The 16,279-nt window shown below is 36.0% G+C and overlaps 1 protein-coding gene across 7 annotated transcripts in view; it reads right to left on the bottom strand.

Moving 5' to 3' along the window:
- Nucleotides 1-1,136: 1,136 nt before the first annotated feature.
- The window catches only part of COBLL1 (cordon-bleu WH2 repeat protein like 1), a 159,085-nt gene continuing 143,942 nt past the window's right edge, over nucleotides 1,137-16,279 (bottom strand). For 5 of the 7 annotated variants that reach the window (XM_032409219.1, XM_032409232.1, XM_032409244.1 and 2 more), the window contains 4 exons: nucleotides 16,180-16,274; nucleotides 10,320-11,881; nucleotides 8,248-8,424; nucleotides 1,137-2,418 (listed from right to left, as the gene is read on the bottom strand). In XM_032409219.1, the coding sequence (XP_032265110.1) occupies nucleotides 2,332-2,418; nucleotides 8,248-8,424; nucleotides 10,320-11,881; nucleotides 16,180-16,274 (1,921 nt within the window). In that variant the 3' untranslated portion in view covers nucleotides 1,137-2,331. The remainder of the gene's footprint in view (nucleotides 2,419-8,247; nucleotides 8,425-10,319; nucleotides 11,882-16,179; nucleotides 16,275-16,279) is intronic. The other 2 variants (XM_032409225.1, XM_032409245.1) reach the window with 1 other exon arrangement.

Raw genomic sequence — 16,279 nt, 5'->3', positions numbered from 1 at the left:
TGCAGAAGTACTTGCTTAAAGTAACATGGTAATACATCTTTATTAGATATTGCAAATTTGATAGTTGTGCCAGTATGTTTTCCCACCAACAGTGAAAGAGTTCCACTGCTTTGTTGTCCTTGACAACACTTGCTATTTTGAAACCGACATTGTTGCTAATTTGATGGGTGTGATGTCGTACTTCCTTGTGTCTTAACCAGTATTTCCTTGATTAGTGAACAGTATTCTTTCCTTATTTCTTGGCCTTTCAGATTTACTCTTGTAAGAAATCTTTGTTTTTTCAGTGTGCACATTTCTACTGGGTAGTGTTTCATGACTTTTAGGAATTTTTTTATACATTATATTAAAAACATTCTTGTGGCTTTTTTCACTTCTATAGTACTTAATGTACATATAAGTCTTAAATTTTAATATAAATTTATACTTTTATGAATGTCCCTTTGTGTCCTATTTAATTTTTCGCATGCTGAGGTCTGAAAAATGTTGAATATATTTGAATATATTCATCTAAGTTTTAAAATATTCTTTTAAAAGTTGTCTTTAGGGGCACCTGGGTGGCATAGTTGGTCAAGTGTCCAACTCTTGGTTTCAGCTCAGGTCGTGACCTCAGGGTTGCCAGACTGAGCCCTGAGTTAGGCTCTGTCTCAGCACAGAGTCTGCTTGAGATTCTCTCCACCCCATCACTGCTCCCCTCCCTCCAACTCTCTCGCTCAAATAAATCAATCCTTAATAAAAAAAATAAAAGTTGTCTTTAATCCAACTCAAATATATTTGTTTATGGTTTGAAGTAGGGATCCAAATTTATTTTTTTCCAAGTGGATAATTAATTATAATTTTACAAAAAGTCACTCCTTTGGCTAATGGTTTACAATAATAGAACTTAAGTTTCCATATATGAGGGTCTCTTCAAGTCTGATTTAAGGAAATAACAGCAACATTTAACATTTAATGTGCATCTGCCATGTATCAGGGACTATGCTAAGCATTTTATATGCTTAGATCATGCACTTTGGAATCTGAATGGGCTTACATGTACACTGATGGATGGTAGGCCTTACTATGACTTTTTGTTTACTGGCTGATAGAGATAGGTCGTCAGGTGAAATTCATAAATATGCTGATTGACACAAACCAAATATATAACTTGCTTTTATTAAACAGGGGGAAAAAAAATCAACACATTTTCCAAAGAGGCAGACATCCCAAGAGCTTTAGTGAAAACCAACGTAACATTCACTTGTTTGACCAAGCTTTTAGAATAAATGAGCTATTAGATTCTTAAATTAGGACTAGAACATGAATGAGCTCTAGACCCCAGTACGGTTATAAGCCAACAAGTTAGGCATTGTTTTGCTTAACGGTTTTAGCTTTAATGTAAATATATATTATTATTTAGAATATTAGCATCTGAACTACATAAAGACTTTATCATTTTACTTTAATTAAAACCAGGATTTCTGGAACCTCCAAGTAGCCTTTGAAGTTTTCCAGTATGAACACGGACTAACCCCTATTCCTTGCTACATATCAAAAGTGAAATAATTGTCACAATAGATCAACATTGTCATAAGGTGATTTCTAAGGCTTCTGGCACATAAATGTATAATATCTGTGTGACAACAATGTCATGATTCTATACAAAAAATATTTAAAATGTTCTTTGTGCAATTTAAGTTCTAAAGATTAAAAAAACAAATGTTCCATGTTAATAAAATATTAAAATACTATGAGCTTCCCATAAATTTGACACTGATTTTGTAATTACATGAACAACATACAAATAAGACTTGCACACTAAGTGATTCATCATTTTAACTGTTGAACCAAATATACTTGATATTAGTTCTCTATATTGTACTTTCAGCCAAAACAGACCTTAATATAACTTACAAACATTTCCAATTAAACTGTAACATTAAGGCAGCAAATGTCAGATCTATGTTTGCTTACCTATATAGGTGTCACACAAATATAAGTCTATGAATCTCAATTTATCCTTTTGTCTAAGTCACCACTGTAGAGAATGTGCAAGTGAAATCAACAAAAGGTGACTATTTCTCATTTGAAAGAAAATGAAAGTCATTAACACCTTGTCTTAAAGTTCTACAGCAGCATATTCAGCTTTTAAGGCAAAAAAAAAAAAAAGGGCCAAAAATATCATAACTTATAAATTCTGTAATTCTTCTTTTGGCATTAAAAGCCACAGCACAAATTCTTACACTTTAATAGACAATATATTAGTGTACATCTGAATATACATTTGCCAACATTCTCCATTAGGATGAAGGTGTTCCGTGAAGTAGAAGTGAAGTGCATTATCACAGGCAACATTTAATGGCTGTCCTGGGCATCAGGGGACATGGAATGGCTGAGTCTTGACCTTCCATTCACAGATATTGTATTTGATGGAACAGTAACCTAAGAGAAAGAAACACATTTTGCACCCATCAATTTAAAATGGGAAAGCCATCTAATTTTCAACAATTACCACATTTTAACTTCTGCTTAATTGTAAATGAGAATATTTAGCATTTAGTATTCAATAAATCACAAATAATCAAGAAGAAATGTTCACTCTACCATAAAATTAAAAATGAGAGAGTTGTTATTTCCACAACAAACAAGTTAAATAATCCATTAACACATCTTAGTCTTTACAAAATTACCAAATCAACTCAAAGGACAAGAGCACAAACAGACTGCAGGCCAAGCTGTTGAAGAGCATTTTTTTGCTAAATTAATTCTGGCTCCCCAAAACTGCCTTGGAGAATGTAGAAAAATAAAGTGAATTCCACAAAGCAAAGAATTTTTACAAATTCTAAAATTGTATTGATGACATATATTAACTTGAAGTTCCCCTCCCAGGTACCCCTTATTTGTAAGAAAATACAGCTTTGGTTTTTAAAATGCTTTCATATAGGGACGCCTGGGTGGCTCAGTTGGTTAAGCATCTGCCTTCAGCTCAGGTCATGATCCCGGGGTCCTGGGATCCAGCCCTGTGTATGGCTCCCTGCTCAGTGGGGCATATGTTTCTCTCTCTCTCCCTCCCCCTGCTCGTGTTCTCTCGCTCGCAAATAAATACAGTCTTTAAAATAAAATAAAATGCTTTCACATAAAGGGCTAAAAAAGTCAAACCTATGACTGTTATGCAAAAACAACTGCAGAATGAAAAGTAGTTTTTTTCTCCCAATAAACTCCTAAATTCCAAAATTCTATGGCAAAGTCTCGTTATTTATAAATGGTAAATGAATGAAATACACTAAAAATTTCCTAAATATTAGCTTGAAATTCCAAATTATTTAGAATATTTTTTAAAAGTCATATGCATTCTGGATAGTAAATAGGTATAATATTTTGAAATATTAACCATAAACATGACAAATATTTTAAGAAAAATGGTTAATCTCTAGATTTCAATTTGGCTAGTTTAGATTTGTAACCAAACATTATCATCTTCTCACACAAGAAGAAAACTAAAGTACAAAAGGCCACAGAGTCTGCCTAGCAACAGAGTAAGTTAGTGAAAAGGAAAATAAAATGGGCGAATTTAGTTTGGATTTGATTTCCTTGTGCTTCATTTGTTGCCTTTTATTAAATGAAGATTGATCATCTAAACTAATCAGCTTTCTTGACTGTCTATGAATCCAGAATGGAGTAGAGTGTTGACACTATCCTCCTGAAATTTAAAAAAAAAAAAAAAAGAAATTTTGTTTTAAGCATTTAAAAAACACACTGATGACTCTAATATATGTTTATTTTTGATGTTTACTGTAGCACCATTTATAGAATGGAAAAACTAGAATCCAGTTAAATGTCCATCAATAAGGAACAAATAAACCATGATTCATTCATAGAGTCAAATACTATGTAGTCTTAAAAGAATTGTGTGTTTGTGTGTGTGTGTAATAAGATGGAAAACTTCAAAGAGATATTTCTGAATGTTTTACAGGATTCTATTTTTGTATGTATTTAAATATGTTTATATACCGCAAAAGTGTTCTGGAAGGTTTCACAGTAATCTATCACGAGCAGTTACTTTGGTGGGGGATGGCATTTTGTTTGATATTTTAAAAATTTGTATACTAAACTTTTGAGCATGAGAAGACATCATTATAGACTAGTCCATAAGTAATGTGAGGTCAGAAACCTTGTCCATTTTAATACCACATTATACGCATGTTTATTTTAGTACCTGGCACAGTGTAGATCAATGAATATTTCTTGAATGGAATATGGTAACTTTTTATAAACATTTATAAAGTAAAAAAGTACTGCTTGAGTTTTTTGAATAATGAACATGACACAATAAAAATATTTTTTAAAGCAACATTAAAGAATTTACTGATAAGAGCATCTGCTAGTTGACTGTCTATCCTTTAAAGAATTTTTGGGAATATTCATGTAGCTTTCTTATTCTTGTGAGGAGCATTAACTATGAAACTATCATTCATTTTTAATTTAAAAATATAAAGAAGGAAGTGCCAACCTAAAGCCTTTAGGTTGTTCAAATTCCAATCAAGGAAATATGAATAAAAAGCAGACCAATTAAACAAATAAAACAAGTCTGCAAGATTCTGGGTGACTTATCCAGTTTTTTCTTCCTTCCAGATTTCCATGTAGCCAAAGATAAATTTTACATTCTGAGGAAATGGTTAATATCAACCACTTTATTTTTACAAACCTATATTCTACTTGTAATAGTGTAATGACCTTTAGTAACTGAAGCATCAACAAGAACCAAGAGCAGCCAAAGAAGTTCTTGTCTCAACACAAGTCAATGATAATAGGTTACTTAATCTCTTACTCTCTGAAAACAATTTGCTGATTCACATATAAATCTTAACACTAAACACATATTATCAAATACTGAACTGGATTTATTAAAACTTTATAAGAAGACAAGACAGATCTCTGTGACTACACTGGGGTCAAATAAGGGTAAGGTGTGGAAAAAGTCTTAAGAAATATGAAAAAACATGGCATGTTCATGACTACATTTATGCTAGAGCAGTCAACCAGATAATTGTTCTAATGTGAACCAATTATTATAATGAAGGTTAATTACTCGGGTATGAACCAGAGCCATAAGGCAGGTTGGTACCTGGAGTTAAATTGAACATTTGGGTGCCAAAATATAGGCAAACCTGGAGCCAACTTTCTGATGAACAATCTAAACCTACTGTCAAAATCACTGAAGATTTTATTTGGCACTCTTGCTGTTGTTCTATAAAAGAAATGTTAGAATTTAAAACAAACCAGGAGAAATGTTCAGTACAGGACAGAAATATGGGACTTAAGCAAAGATTGCAAGGAATTAGAGCTTCTTGTGTCCATTTCTACTTCCTTTTGCAATATAATTTTTTTTAAAATATAATACATGTAAAGTGCCCTGAACTTAAATACACAGCCCAATGAAAACAAACACAAACATATGTATAATCCACCACCCAGGCCAAGAAAAGAATAGCTCCAGCTCCCTACTGAGCTTGTCTTTAAAATGTTGACATTTTCTCTATCACTAAATGTCTATCATTTAGACATTTAAAAAATACTGCATTAATATTTATCTTGACTACTTAGATTTTTGGTTCCCTCTTAAATTATGTGCCTGTCTTGCTCCCACAAGCCCGCAGTAACCCCTTTTCTTTCCCTATGGAAGTAACCCTATCATGATCTGTATAATTACTTCCTCGCTTTTAAAAATAATTGCCACCTACGCATGTTGTCACACTTTACACATATATTTTTATAGGCCTTTACACACTGTTGTGTTTAGCTGCATTTTGCCCAATTTATTGCTATTTGCTAGTCCATTCTTTGAATATACTATTTATCCTCTTTTGGGATATTAAGGTTATATTTATTTGGAGCTATTATAAACAATATCTCATGAATATTCTTACATGTGAGTCCCAGTACATAACACACACCTTTTTAGGGTATATAATTAGAAGTGAAAATACTGATCATGGAGTGTGGATATTATTAACTTTGCTAGACCCTGTGTCCATTTTTAGTGGAATAAAATGGATTATGTAAGGAATTTTCATTAAACAAAATTTAGGAACTGACACTGTAAAGACTCAGAGCTATCGATAATCTCCTACTGAAAGAGATAACATTTAGCCTTGAGAGAACCTAAAGTAATGAGTTATAAACAGGATACAATTATAGGATCATCATTTAGGGCCTGCTTTCTATGCTGATTCACATCCAGCTCATTCTGGAAGCAATGAGAGTTTTATAAGTGAAGAGACTGCCAATTCAGAGCCCATCACACCAAGCACACAGCTGCTTGCCTGTGCAGTTCTGCTGGCCTAAAAGACATTCCCAACTTAATGCACTGTTTTCTGCGAGCTTGTCCATTGAAACGGGTTACTGTATCCACTGACTTGAGTACAAAGGCACTGCAGCTGTGTTCCATGTAGTTACTGGGTTCTCCCGTGGACCTGATGGGCCACTGTTTCTCAGTCCCAGGCTGCCAACACCCAGAAGGCAGAGGCTTCATTTTATTCACTTTCCTCTCCCCAGTATCTAGTACAGTGTTTGTACTATTGTGCTTAAAAAATGCGTATCAAGTTCACTGAACTGAGAAAGCTTTAGATCAGAAACTCAACCTTAATTTACAAGGTTAGAAAGAGAAATAGAGGAATATTTTCATTAAGTGAGAATGTATAATTTATTTATTTATTTATTTTTAAAGATTTTATTTATTTATTTGACAGAGAGAGAGAGAGCGAGAGCAGGAACACAAGCAGGGGGAGTGGGAGAGGGAGAAGCAGGCTTCCTGCCGAGCAGGGAGCCCGATGTGGGACTCGATCCCAGGACCCTGGGATCATGACCTGAGCCGAAGGCAGATGCTTAACGACTGAGCCACCCAGGCGCCCGAGAATGTACAATTTATTTGTATGGGCATATTTCCCCATAAAAATATAAATGTCATGACCTGTGAAATACCAGTTTTAATATTCAAAACTACACTTTTTTTTTTGCCACGTGGCACCTAAATTCAGACTCTACAAATACCTGACAAAATTCAAACCTAAGCCCCTAAATTACCCCTTCACAGTTCCTCCACTCCCGACAGCAGGCAATATTTTGCCTTGTCTCCCTGTTTGCCCAGTTGGGAGCGCCAAGCCCTCCGTGAAAACGGCGGTCACTTGTGGCTCTGGGAGGAAAGTGGCTAGTGCGGGCTAGTGCGGGCTAGTGCGGGCCGGCAGGGCCGGCCGTGGAGATGTGCCCGAGATGCCCTCCCCATTCTTTCTCTCTGCAGCATTCCTGTCCCTTCGCAGATTTCATTTCTGTTGAGCTCAGTGTTTTGTTCAACAAGTCTCTTACTCTTCTCTAAATAGCTTCTAAAATGATTAGAGAAGGAATTCACAAAACGAAATGCCTAGGGAGTCAGGGGAATAATGAGTACTTTTCTTGTCTTGGGTGTTGAGGAACTTGCAACCAAGACAACTAAGGGGAGAACAAGAAAGACATTTAGGGAGATGAAGGACAGCTTCTGGGAAGTCCAAGTTAGGATGCCAGGCTCCAGGCTTCACCACGTATGTCGTCTTTGAGTGGATGAAAGCGACACAGGGAGGAAACTCACCTACAAATAATCCCCTGTGACATTTCTTTGGCATTTGCTCCAAAAAGAAGTATACCTCCTCTCCTGAAGTTCTCCCACATCTCAGTAAGGAGGAGCTAGCCACTCAGGCAGGGCATTAGTAGACTAGAATTTCTGTATTCGATGTCATCTAAATTCCTTAGATTTTCCCTACATTTTTTTGTTTAACCTATAAAACAACGCCCCCCCCCCCCCCCCCCCCCCCCGCATATGGTAGTTAACTTTGATCATTGTGGAAGCTACGACTGAAACCTTGCAGGTTCCTATAGCTAGTGCCGCTTTTCTGGAATAAGGAGGGATTTTCTTTCTGAAAGAATTTTTTTTTACTGTGCTGAAATAATTTATAAAATAAGAGTCCAGGGTACTTTCTGTGTATAGTCATATAATAATGAGCAAAACCCATGTTCTGCACCTGGACCATGGTGTGGAAAATAGACCGGACATATTTTTAAGTATGTGTAAGACTCTGGACTCTTTCAGCTTATACTTCAAAAATGACCCTTGACATCAAAGAGTAACTTCTGGCATCCTCCCTATTCAGACTCCAAAGCCAGAAAACAATTTCCCCTAAGTATTAGTTTGACAATGTTGAAAATAGACCCACTGTCACCCATCTGATAAAGAAAACTTACCCTTTTCAATTTGGCAGCAGCCTCTCCAGAACGGATTGCAGTCAGCAAACTCTGTCGGATCTGTTCTGGGTCAGAGCTTTGGAATGTTAAAGAACTTTGTCTCTTAAGAATGAGTGATGGGCAGTCAGTTGGAGATGGTATTCGGGAATTCTGTTCATTATGTGCAGAGTTATTTCCCTATAAAAATAAATGCAAGATATTTATATGAATACCAAGTGAAGAATGAGCCATTTAAAAAAAATTTCATCATCAGTATTCTTTAAGAATCATTATTCGCCAGACTGGTGTTTTAGACATAGCTCAGTTTCCTTACCCACTGGATTATTTCTGCTGCCAGAGCTCAGTTGGAAGATGAGGGTATTACTTTCCCTTCTCTTGAACTTATGAGGCTAAGGAAGAAAAGTGGTACCTCTCTTTGCTTTATGAATAACAGTGGTAATTTTACTGTCCTTGAGTCAAATGATTATGATTTTGCCAGTAAGACTTGGCTAGAAGAGCTAAATTAATAATAACAAAAATTCCACAGACTACAAAATAACACATTTTTATAGTTACAACATATTAGGTGGTGAAATTATCACTTTTGACAGTACAAAATGGACAAACTGACAATTTTATATTGGTTGAATCTAACATATCTTCCAATAAAGAAATATTAATGACTATGCTACATGTAACAGTTTATTTTGTGTTTCGGGAAGTCACAGGGGCTAAATGATGACCATGTTTTATTTTTCCCATGGACTAAAAATACATATTAGGAATTTCCAAATTTAAGAATCAAAAATTTAATTAAACTTCTTAGGAAAGACTATTTAGTAACTGATTTAACTGGAAACTATTATCAAATAATCTTAAAAATGTCTTTTTTAAACTGCCAAACATCTTTACAAAAGATGAGCTAAACAGAGTTCAGGCAATGACTCAAAAACTGTACTATCTAAATCAAACTTCTGTTGTTTAGGAATGGCATTCCATCCTAAGAAGAAACACAGACTTTGTTCCCAAGAATTAATTTCTATATCCTACATCTCTTCCTGACATTATATCAAAGCTAAGAAACATAAATGTGAAATATATGAAGAAATATCCTTCGAGATGAATATTGCTTTGAGATTATGGAAAAATCTGTACTTGGCAGTGTGGTTAACATTCATTTACTCTAGGAATGTTTGAAAAAGTACTATAAAATACTTCTGGAACTGTCACACAAATCTGAAAGTATTCTTTAAACACTATCAGAGTAAAGGTACACAAAACATTTTTTTAAAAATTGCAAGGGGATTATTGTAATTCATACTGTAAATGTTATCCTTTCCTCTGACTATACTATTTGAATCTAGCAAATTATAACACTCAGTTGACCAAACACGAAGTCAACGAATGTCCCTTTTTATGTAAGTTATTAAGGTTAGACAGGGGTTAAATGATATTTTAGTCAACATACCAGTAACTGGAAAAGTTAACACTGAATTAACAAAAATGGGAAATGAAGAAAATTACATATTTAAACTCTGGTTTCAGTTTAAATTATTTATATGTATCAATGTTTGGTAACTGAGGTTGAGTGTATGTGATCGAAAATGCCTAGCTGAGAAATGTTTGGTTATTTTATCTAGTCTTTAAACACAGCTTATGTTTCTATATAATTAAAACTATTTATTTTGCTATTATGTAGAACTGGAGAAGAAAAGAAACCAGAGCATCCAGAAAAGTTGTAAACAAACTGAGATAAGCAAAACAGGAAAATAGAGAGTCAGAACTATAAGCTGATACACTATGCAAAGGTATGAGCAAAGAAACTTTAAATTTTAATATTTGCTGATGATACCATTCTAGAATGATGACCTTTATAGTACTAGCCAATCACGTTACATGAATTATAGTAACTCTGAGAGTAAATAATCAGACTTTAGGTATCACTACTCTCTTTTCCCTATGGTAGCGTGCTATTAGATTAGTATGAATTCAGAGCTAAGACAAACATACCAACATGCCTGTCAAGCCCCACTTAAACCACGCTGTAGCAGAACCCCGTATTTTCAAGAAGGTAACGTCACCTCCTCACTCACCCAGAGCTGTGCGATGCCCACAGATTTACGCACAGACGGAGCGTTCCCTCCTTCTGCGTCAGGTGCAGGAGGCACGGCCGCACCCTCGCCGCTCAGCTCCGGGCGCACTTTGCTGAGGGACTGGGAGCGTTTCACTACAGCCAGGGCAAAGGGGGATGGCGCAGAGCTCGAGTAAGGTCTCGGGGCCCCAAAAGTTTTCAGAGTCTTCAAATTTAGTGCTGCTAACTGACTCGCAGGAAGAGGAGCAGGGCTCGGAGCTCCGGGAGGAGGAGAGGTGTCGGCCGCCTTCCGGCCGCTGCGCTCCTCCTCGGTGTGTTTAACACGCGGCTGTGGAAGAGGCGGAGCTGCTTCACTGATGGGACAGAGAGTTTGCCCCGGAGGGGCTGGCGCGTCCTTCTCCTCCTCTTTCTTTACTAGTTCTTTTGGAGCGGGGTTAGGGGCCCCGTGGACACTCCTGGCCGCTGCAGATGTCACATAGTGACCCGAAACTCTTTTTTGCATCTGCAGGAAAAAAGAACTTGGTTTGGTCTGGGGATTTGAAACCCGAGATTTAAGCTTTGACTCCAAAATATTGTTTATATCTTCCAAATTCGGCACAAAAGGAGCTGTGCCAGGGTCTTTCGTCATTCTGGGAGCAGGTTTCAGAGGCTTCCCCGTGGCGATGCAGGGCGAGCTCTCCAGGCGGAGCACCTGATGCTCTGTTCTCGGGGTAAGCCTCAGTTGAACGTCTGCCTGTGGCTCCCTTGGACTTTCAGAGACCACAAGATCTTCTGTTTGGACTGCAGTTTCTTTCACACTCTCATCAGTGGGCTTTCTTCCTAAAGTATGCATCTCCTGGTCATCGTTATAGCCAGTGGTTTCTGAGTCCCAATTTTTCAATATCTCCAGGGATTTGGGAGGCACAATTTTGTAAGTAGTCATTCCAATTTTGGGTATGTACTCTCTTGTGATTTCATTTGAAGGTTTTGGCTTGGGATCATAGTCTTGTCTATAAAGTGGATAATTCTTTACATGAGAAAAAGCTGAATTTTTATCATTCCCATCTATAGGAGGGAAAAGACGGTCATTACCATGTGTACAAATTGGATCTTTTATGGTGAGTTGATTTTCTGAATGTACCTTTACAGGGCCCTGACTCCTGAATTTCCTTGAGGCATCTACAGAATCTTGGGGACTTGAAGATGAGTGTTGAGTTGATTTATTGTTACTTGGAGTTTGCACACTTTCATTAACTTTGAAGTTAGACAAATTATGATCTCGGTGATTCCCATCAAAGCTCTCAGTGGAGGGGACTGTCTGAATGGCTGTGTCTTGCATTTTGGTCTTTTCCTCACTGGGTTGATTCAGTTTTTGGTCTTGTACTAATGAAGCAGCTAGATGATTTTCCTTGTAACTTTCTGCAGTATCAGTTTTATGTGCCTGATAGTTTGATAGTCTGTCAGCTTCCATGTCCACATTGTTATTTTTGGCAACACCTCCTACATTGATTTCTGTTCTCCTCACTCCATTTTTCATATGATCTTCTGTGTTCGGTGGAATGACAATTATTTCATTTTGATCTACTGAGAGGAAAAAAATATTGTCAAGTTAAATGTGAACAAAGTAGAAAAACCTCAAGTTTTCAATGCGTGCCTCCCCCAAACTGAAATAGGTTAAATTCTACAGATAATTTTCAGCTCACTAATTATACAAAAGCAGATAGTAGCATTATGAAAAAAAAAAAACGGCATGGGCTTTGGTATCATAGAAACCTGAGTCTAGGACCCAGCTGGACTTACACATTACTTAACCAGCCAAACCCAGTTTCCTCAGATGTATAAAGGTGAAAAATATGTATTATATTTTATATGCCATTTATATAACATGCTAATTCAGATAGGATACTCCGCAGAACAAGCACTCTTTTGAAGATAGCTACATTTCTCCTAATAGGTAGACTTCATATTTCAGTCAATGTTAAGAATGGCAAAAGAAATTGACAAATTCCAAAAATATATTTTTATTTTTTTTTCCTATTTTGATCTGGTCTTTTTCTATAACCCCTAGTGTATTTATATTTAACACCTTTCATTAAAAGAGAAATAATCCCAGCAAATGTTACCAGTTTTAATTAAGGCAAACAATGGAAATATTGCCTTTAAGAGTTGAAGTAAAAACAAAATCTAAGTTGATTGTCTTGTTAATTAGGTATCTTTGCTAAAGACTCTTAGAGGACTTTGTTTTTTAGTCACAATATGGGTGATTTCAACTACATAAAAACAATCATGTGGGTTGTGATTTTTCTCTGAGGAAAAAGATACCCTATTCTCATATCAGAGTCCATGTAGAGAAAACCACTTCTCTCTCCCCTGCATTACTTTTCCTCTTAATTCTAATTCAGATTTCCTGAAAACAAAAGTCACTTTCCAGTGTGTAGGTTAACAAGCAATGGTTGCCAGCCAGCAACATGATGGCAAAGAACTGGAATGAGGCACGTAGAAGGAAACACAGGTCTGTGAGTGTGCGCCATGTGTCTAGTCCTCAGGGAAGAGATTTATCTACTGGGTTCCTCTAGTCAAATGCCCAGAAGAATTCTTTCTCCTGGATGACCAACTAGCTCTCATCTTCAAAATCCTTAGTGGCCTCCTCTTCCAGATACGGTAGTTTGCACAGTGCAAGTGAAATGTGGGCCTTGGGAGTCAAATCGTGAAAGGATGTCAAGTGTTTCTCTGGAGTTGTATCATCACTCACTTTTGTTATAAGATAAAGAAACAACTTCACTGCCCAGAATGTCATGAGCTCTTTTAAATAGTTCCTCTGTTAAAAAAGAAAAAATATGCATGCAAAAGTATGTTGTTGCCAGGTAAATTTGTATACAAACAATTTTTTATAAAATATCCTCATCTTTGGGGCACCTGTGTGGCTCAGTCAGTTAAGAGTCAGCCTTCAGCTCAGGTCGTGATCCCAGGATCCCGGGATCGAGCCCCGCATCGGGCTCCCTGCTCTGCGGGAAGCCTGCTTCTCCCTCTCCCACTCCCCCTGCTTGTGTTCCCTCTCTCGCTGTGTTTCTCTCTGTCAAATAAATAAATAAAATCTTTAAAAATATATATATATATCTTCATCTTTGAAGATGAATTGCATGTTTTTTTTGGTCATGGTTGTTATATTTTCTATTATGTTGCAAGGTTCTTATATTACATATCTAATTTTTAAATGGAATTCATTTTTATTCTTCCTAAAAAATGCAACTGATTATCAGAATATTTATTGTCTATACAAATGACCTCTCAATGACTCATAATTATTAAATTTTGTGACACATTTGATTAAGAATCATCAAAAAGACATATTTCTGCCTATGGTCTTATTTACTTGGTTGGGAAGCATTTTTAATATCTATATGAAAAGTGCTATTGTCAACACTGGTATGAGCACAAAAGAAATGGTCCCTGGTACCAGGAAATGAATGTAAATGTATTTCCTTCTCTCTTGCTTATTTCTTTCATTTTCCAGTGAATACAGGGATAGCCCAGTTACACAATAAAAATATTTTCCAAAACAAAGTAAATCAACATATTTTAAATTCATTCCCCTATAAACCCTAACTAATTGGTTTTAGAACTCCAAATGTCTATTTTTCGCTATTCTCTAATTCTGAATTTCTCATCAAAATCTCACAATTATTCCCAATGACAGGCCTGGAAACCTAGAATCACTGCTGAATTCTGTAGCTAATTCATCCTCATACATACCTGATAATGACACTAACCAAATGTCAATGAATGGTTAGGCCATTTTCCAGTGACAGCCAGTAGAAGGAAAAGGTAGATTTTGTGCTATCCTGTCCTTTCCCTACACAAAACTGACAATAACATCTACAAAATGAATCATCTGACAAAACGATGATTGAAACAAGTATATAGTGTAGGTAAAAAAGAAGGAAAAAACGTATATAAAACTACTTTTAAGATAATAGAAATTATTTATTTTAAAAATCACCTAAATACTTTAATTTAAAAAAACAGAAAAAAAGACCCACCTAGAGTCGACAAAGGTCATTGCAAATCAAATGTAAATCAAAAAAATATTACAGAAATATACCTGTGACCCTAGCACTAACTTCATGCCAAAATCTTAGCAAAAATGATTTTTGACTATCATTTTTAAAAGAAGGAAGCAGCATGATTTCGCAGTAAAATTCTATTGGCTATCATAGTATATGTTGTGAAGAACTGAATCAAGAGGAAAAGGACGAGGAAATTATATACTTTTAGAACTTCTCAGTATTTTATCTCAGGATGGCATTGACCATGGGGAAAATGAACCAGAGACCTATTCGAATTAACCAACACATACTACATAGGTAAAACAACATATCTATATCTGTCTATCGATTTGTGACACTGGGATAATGCACATTTTATCCAAATATGAATATGCATATCCCTATGTTTTCTAAGAATCTTCACCTAGTTTTGCATATTAATATAACAGACTGGACTTTGAGAATTCATAAGCCAATTCTTTCGTATCTCCTTAAAATACCGTTGTACATCCTTGTATCTTGTATTTGTGTAGTATCATTTTTCTGAAATTCAACCTTAAGTATAGATCTTCTTCAACTTATGATGGGGTTACATCCCAATTAAGTTCATCATAACTTGAAAATATCGTTAAGTCAAATGCATTTATTACATCTAAGCTAAGAATATCATAGCTTAGCCTATACTACTTTAAATGTGCTCAAAACACATTTAGCCTCAGTTGGGCAAAATCATCTCTCACAGAGCCTCTTTTATAATAAAGTGTTGACTATCTCATGTAACTGATTAAATATTGTACCGAAAGTGAACAACAGAATGGTTGCAGGTGTACGGGCTGTTTACCCTCGGGGGGCTGACTGGGGGCCGCAGCTGCTGCTGCCCAGCATCATGCAAGAGTATCATACAGCACATCGCTAGCCCAGGAAAATACCGAAATTCAGAATTCAAAGTACAGTTTCTATGGAGTGCATATCACTTTCGCACCATCATAAAGTCAAAAAATCTTAAGTTGATGACTTACATGTTTTAACAATAGGTCAGTATTCTACTAGGTGTTATGAGGAATTCAAAGTATTGGATATAATTTCTCTGATCCAAAAGACTGTCCAATCTGGTTGAGGAGACAAGACCTTTTAGAGAAATACATGGCTTCGAGTAATCAAGTAACAAAATTAAGTGAAGTGGCAGGATTTGGATAGTAGTTGAATGGGTGAAGTTAGGTGGAAAATTATATTCCTTGCAAAGAAAAAAAATGAGCATAGCCCTGAAGATAGAACTGAGTGAGATATAACAAAGAGAAGAAACTATCTTGACTTGGGGGTGGAGGTGTGGAAGATACTGGTAAATAACATTACATAATTAGATGTAAACATCACATAATTAGATTAAAACTCATGCTGACAAGTTTCACCCAAGTAAAGCAACTTGAGTATGAAGCAGAACAGGTTTGGACTTGGGAGTCAGTAAAAAGAAAAAAAAAGAAATAGATCACAAGTAGATGCATAGAGTATACATCTTTAAGATCCAAGATCTAGGTTAGACAACCTCTAAGATTTAACAAGAAAAATAGTACACATAGTAGTTAATAGCACACGTGAGAGTAATATTGCCAGGGTTCAAGTCCAAGGTTCCCTACTTACTGATTATGGGGACTCTTGCGAATTACATAGTATCATTGTGGTTCAATTAACTATAAAGTGGAACTAAAAATAATAAGACCCATAAATGAGTTAATATACAAGATTAAATGAGTTGACATATATAAAGTTTTAAGAATGGCCCTTTGGCATATAGTAAGTGTTATGAAAACGTTGGCTTTTAGTGTTTTTGGAACTCACCATTCTCCTGGTTTAGGCCCAATGACTTCAAGTTTCTTACACTGTCAACTACCCTCTCTTCACTGCTTGTATTATATACCATTATATGTAGCCCTCTGCA

Source organism: Phoca vitulina, unplaced genomic scaffold (assembly GCF_004348235.1).
Source record: "Phoca vitulina isolate PV1807 unplaced genomic scaffold, GSC_HSeal_1.0 scaffold1, whole genome shotgun sequence".
Classification (NCBI taxonomy): domain Eukaryota; kingdom Metazoa; phylum Chordata; class Mammalia; order Carnivora; family Phocidae; genus Phoca; species Phoca vitulina.
This window is presented reverse-complemented; position numbering and strand designations above follow the sequence as displayed.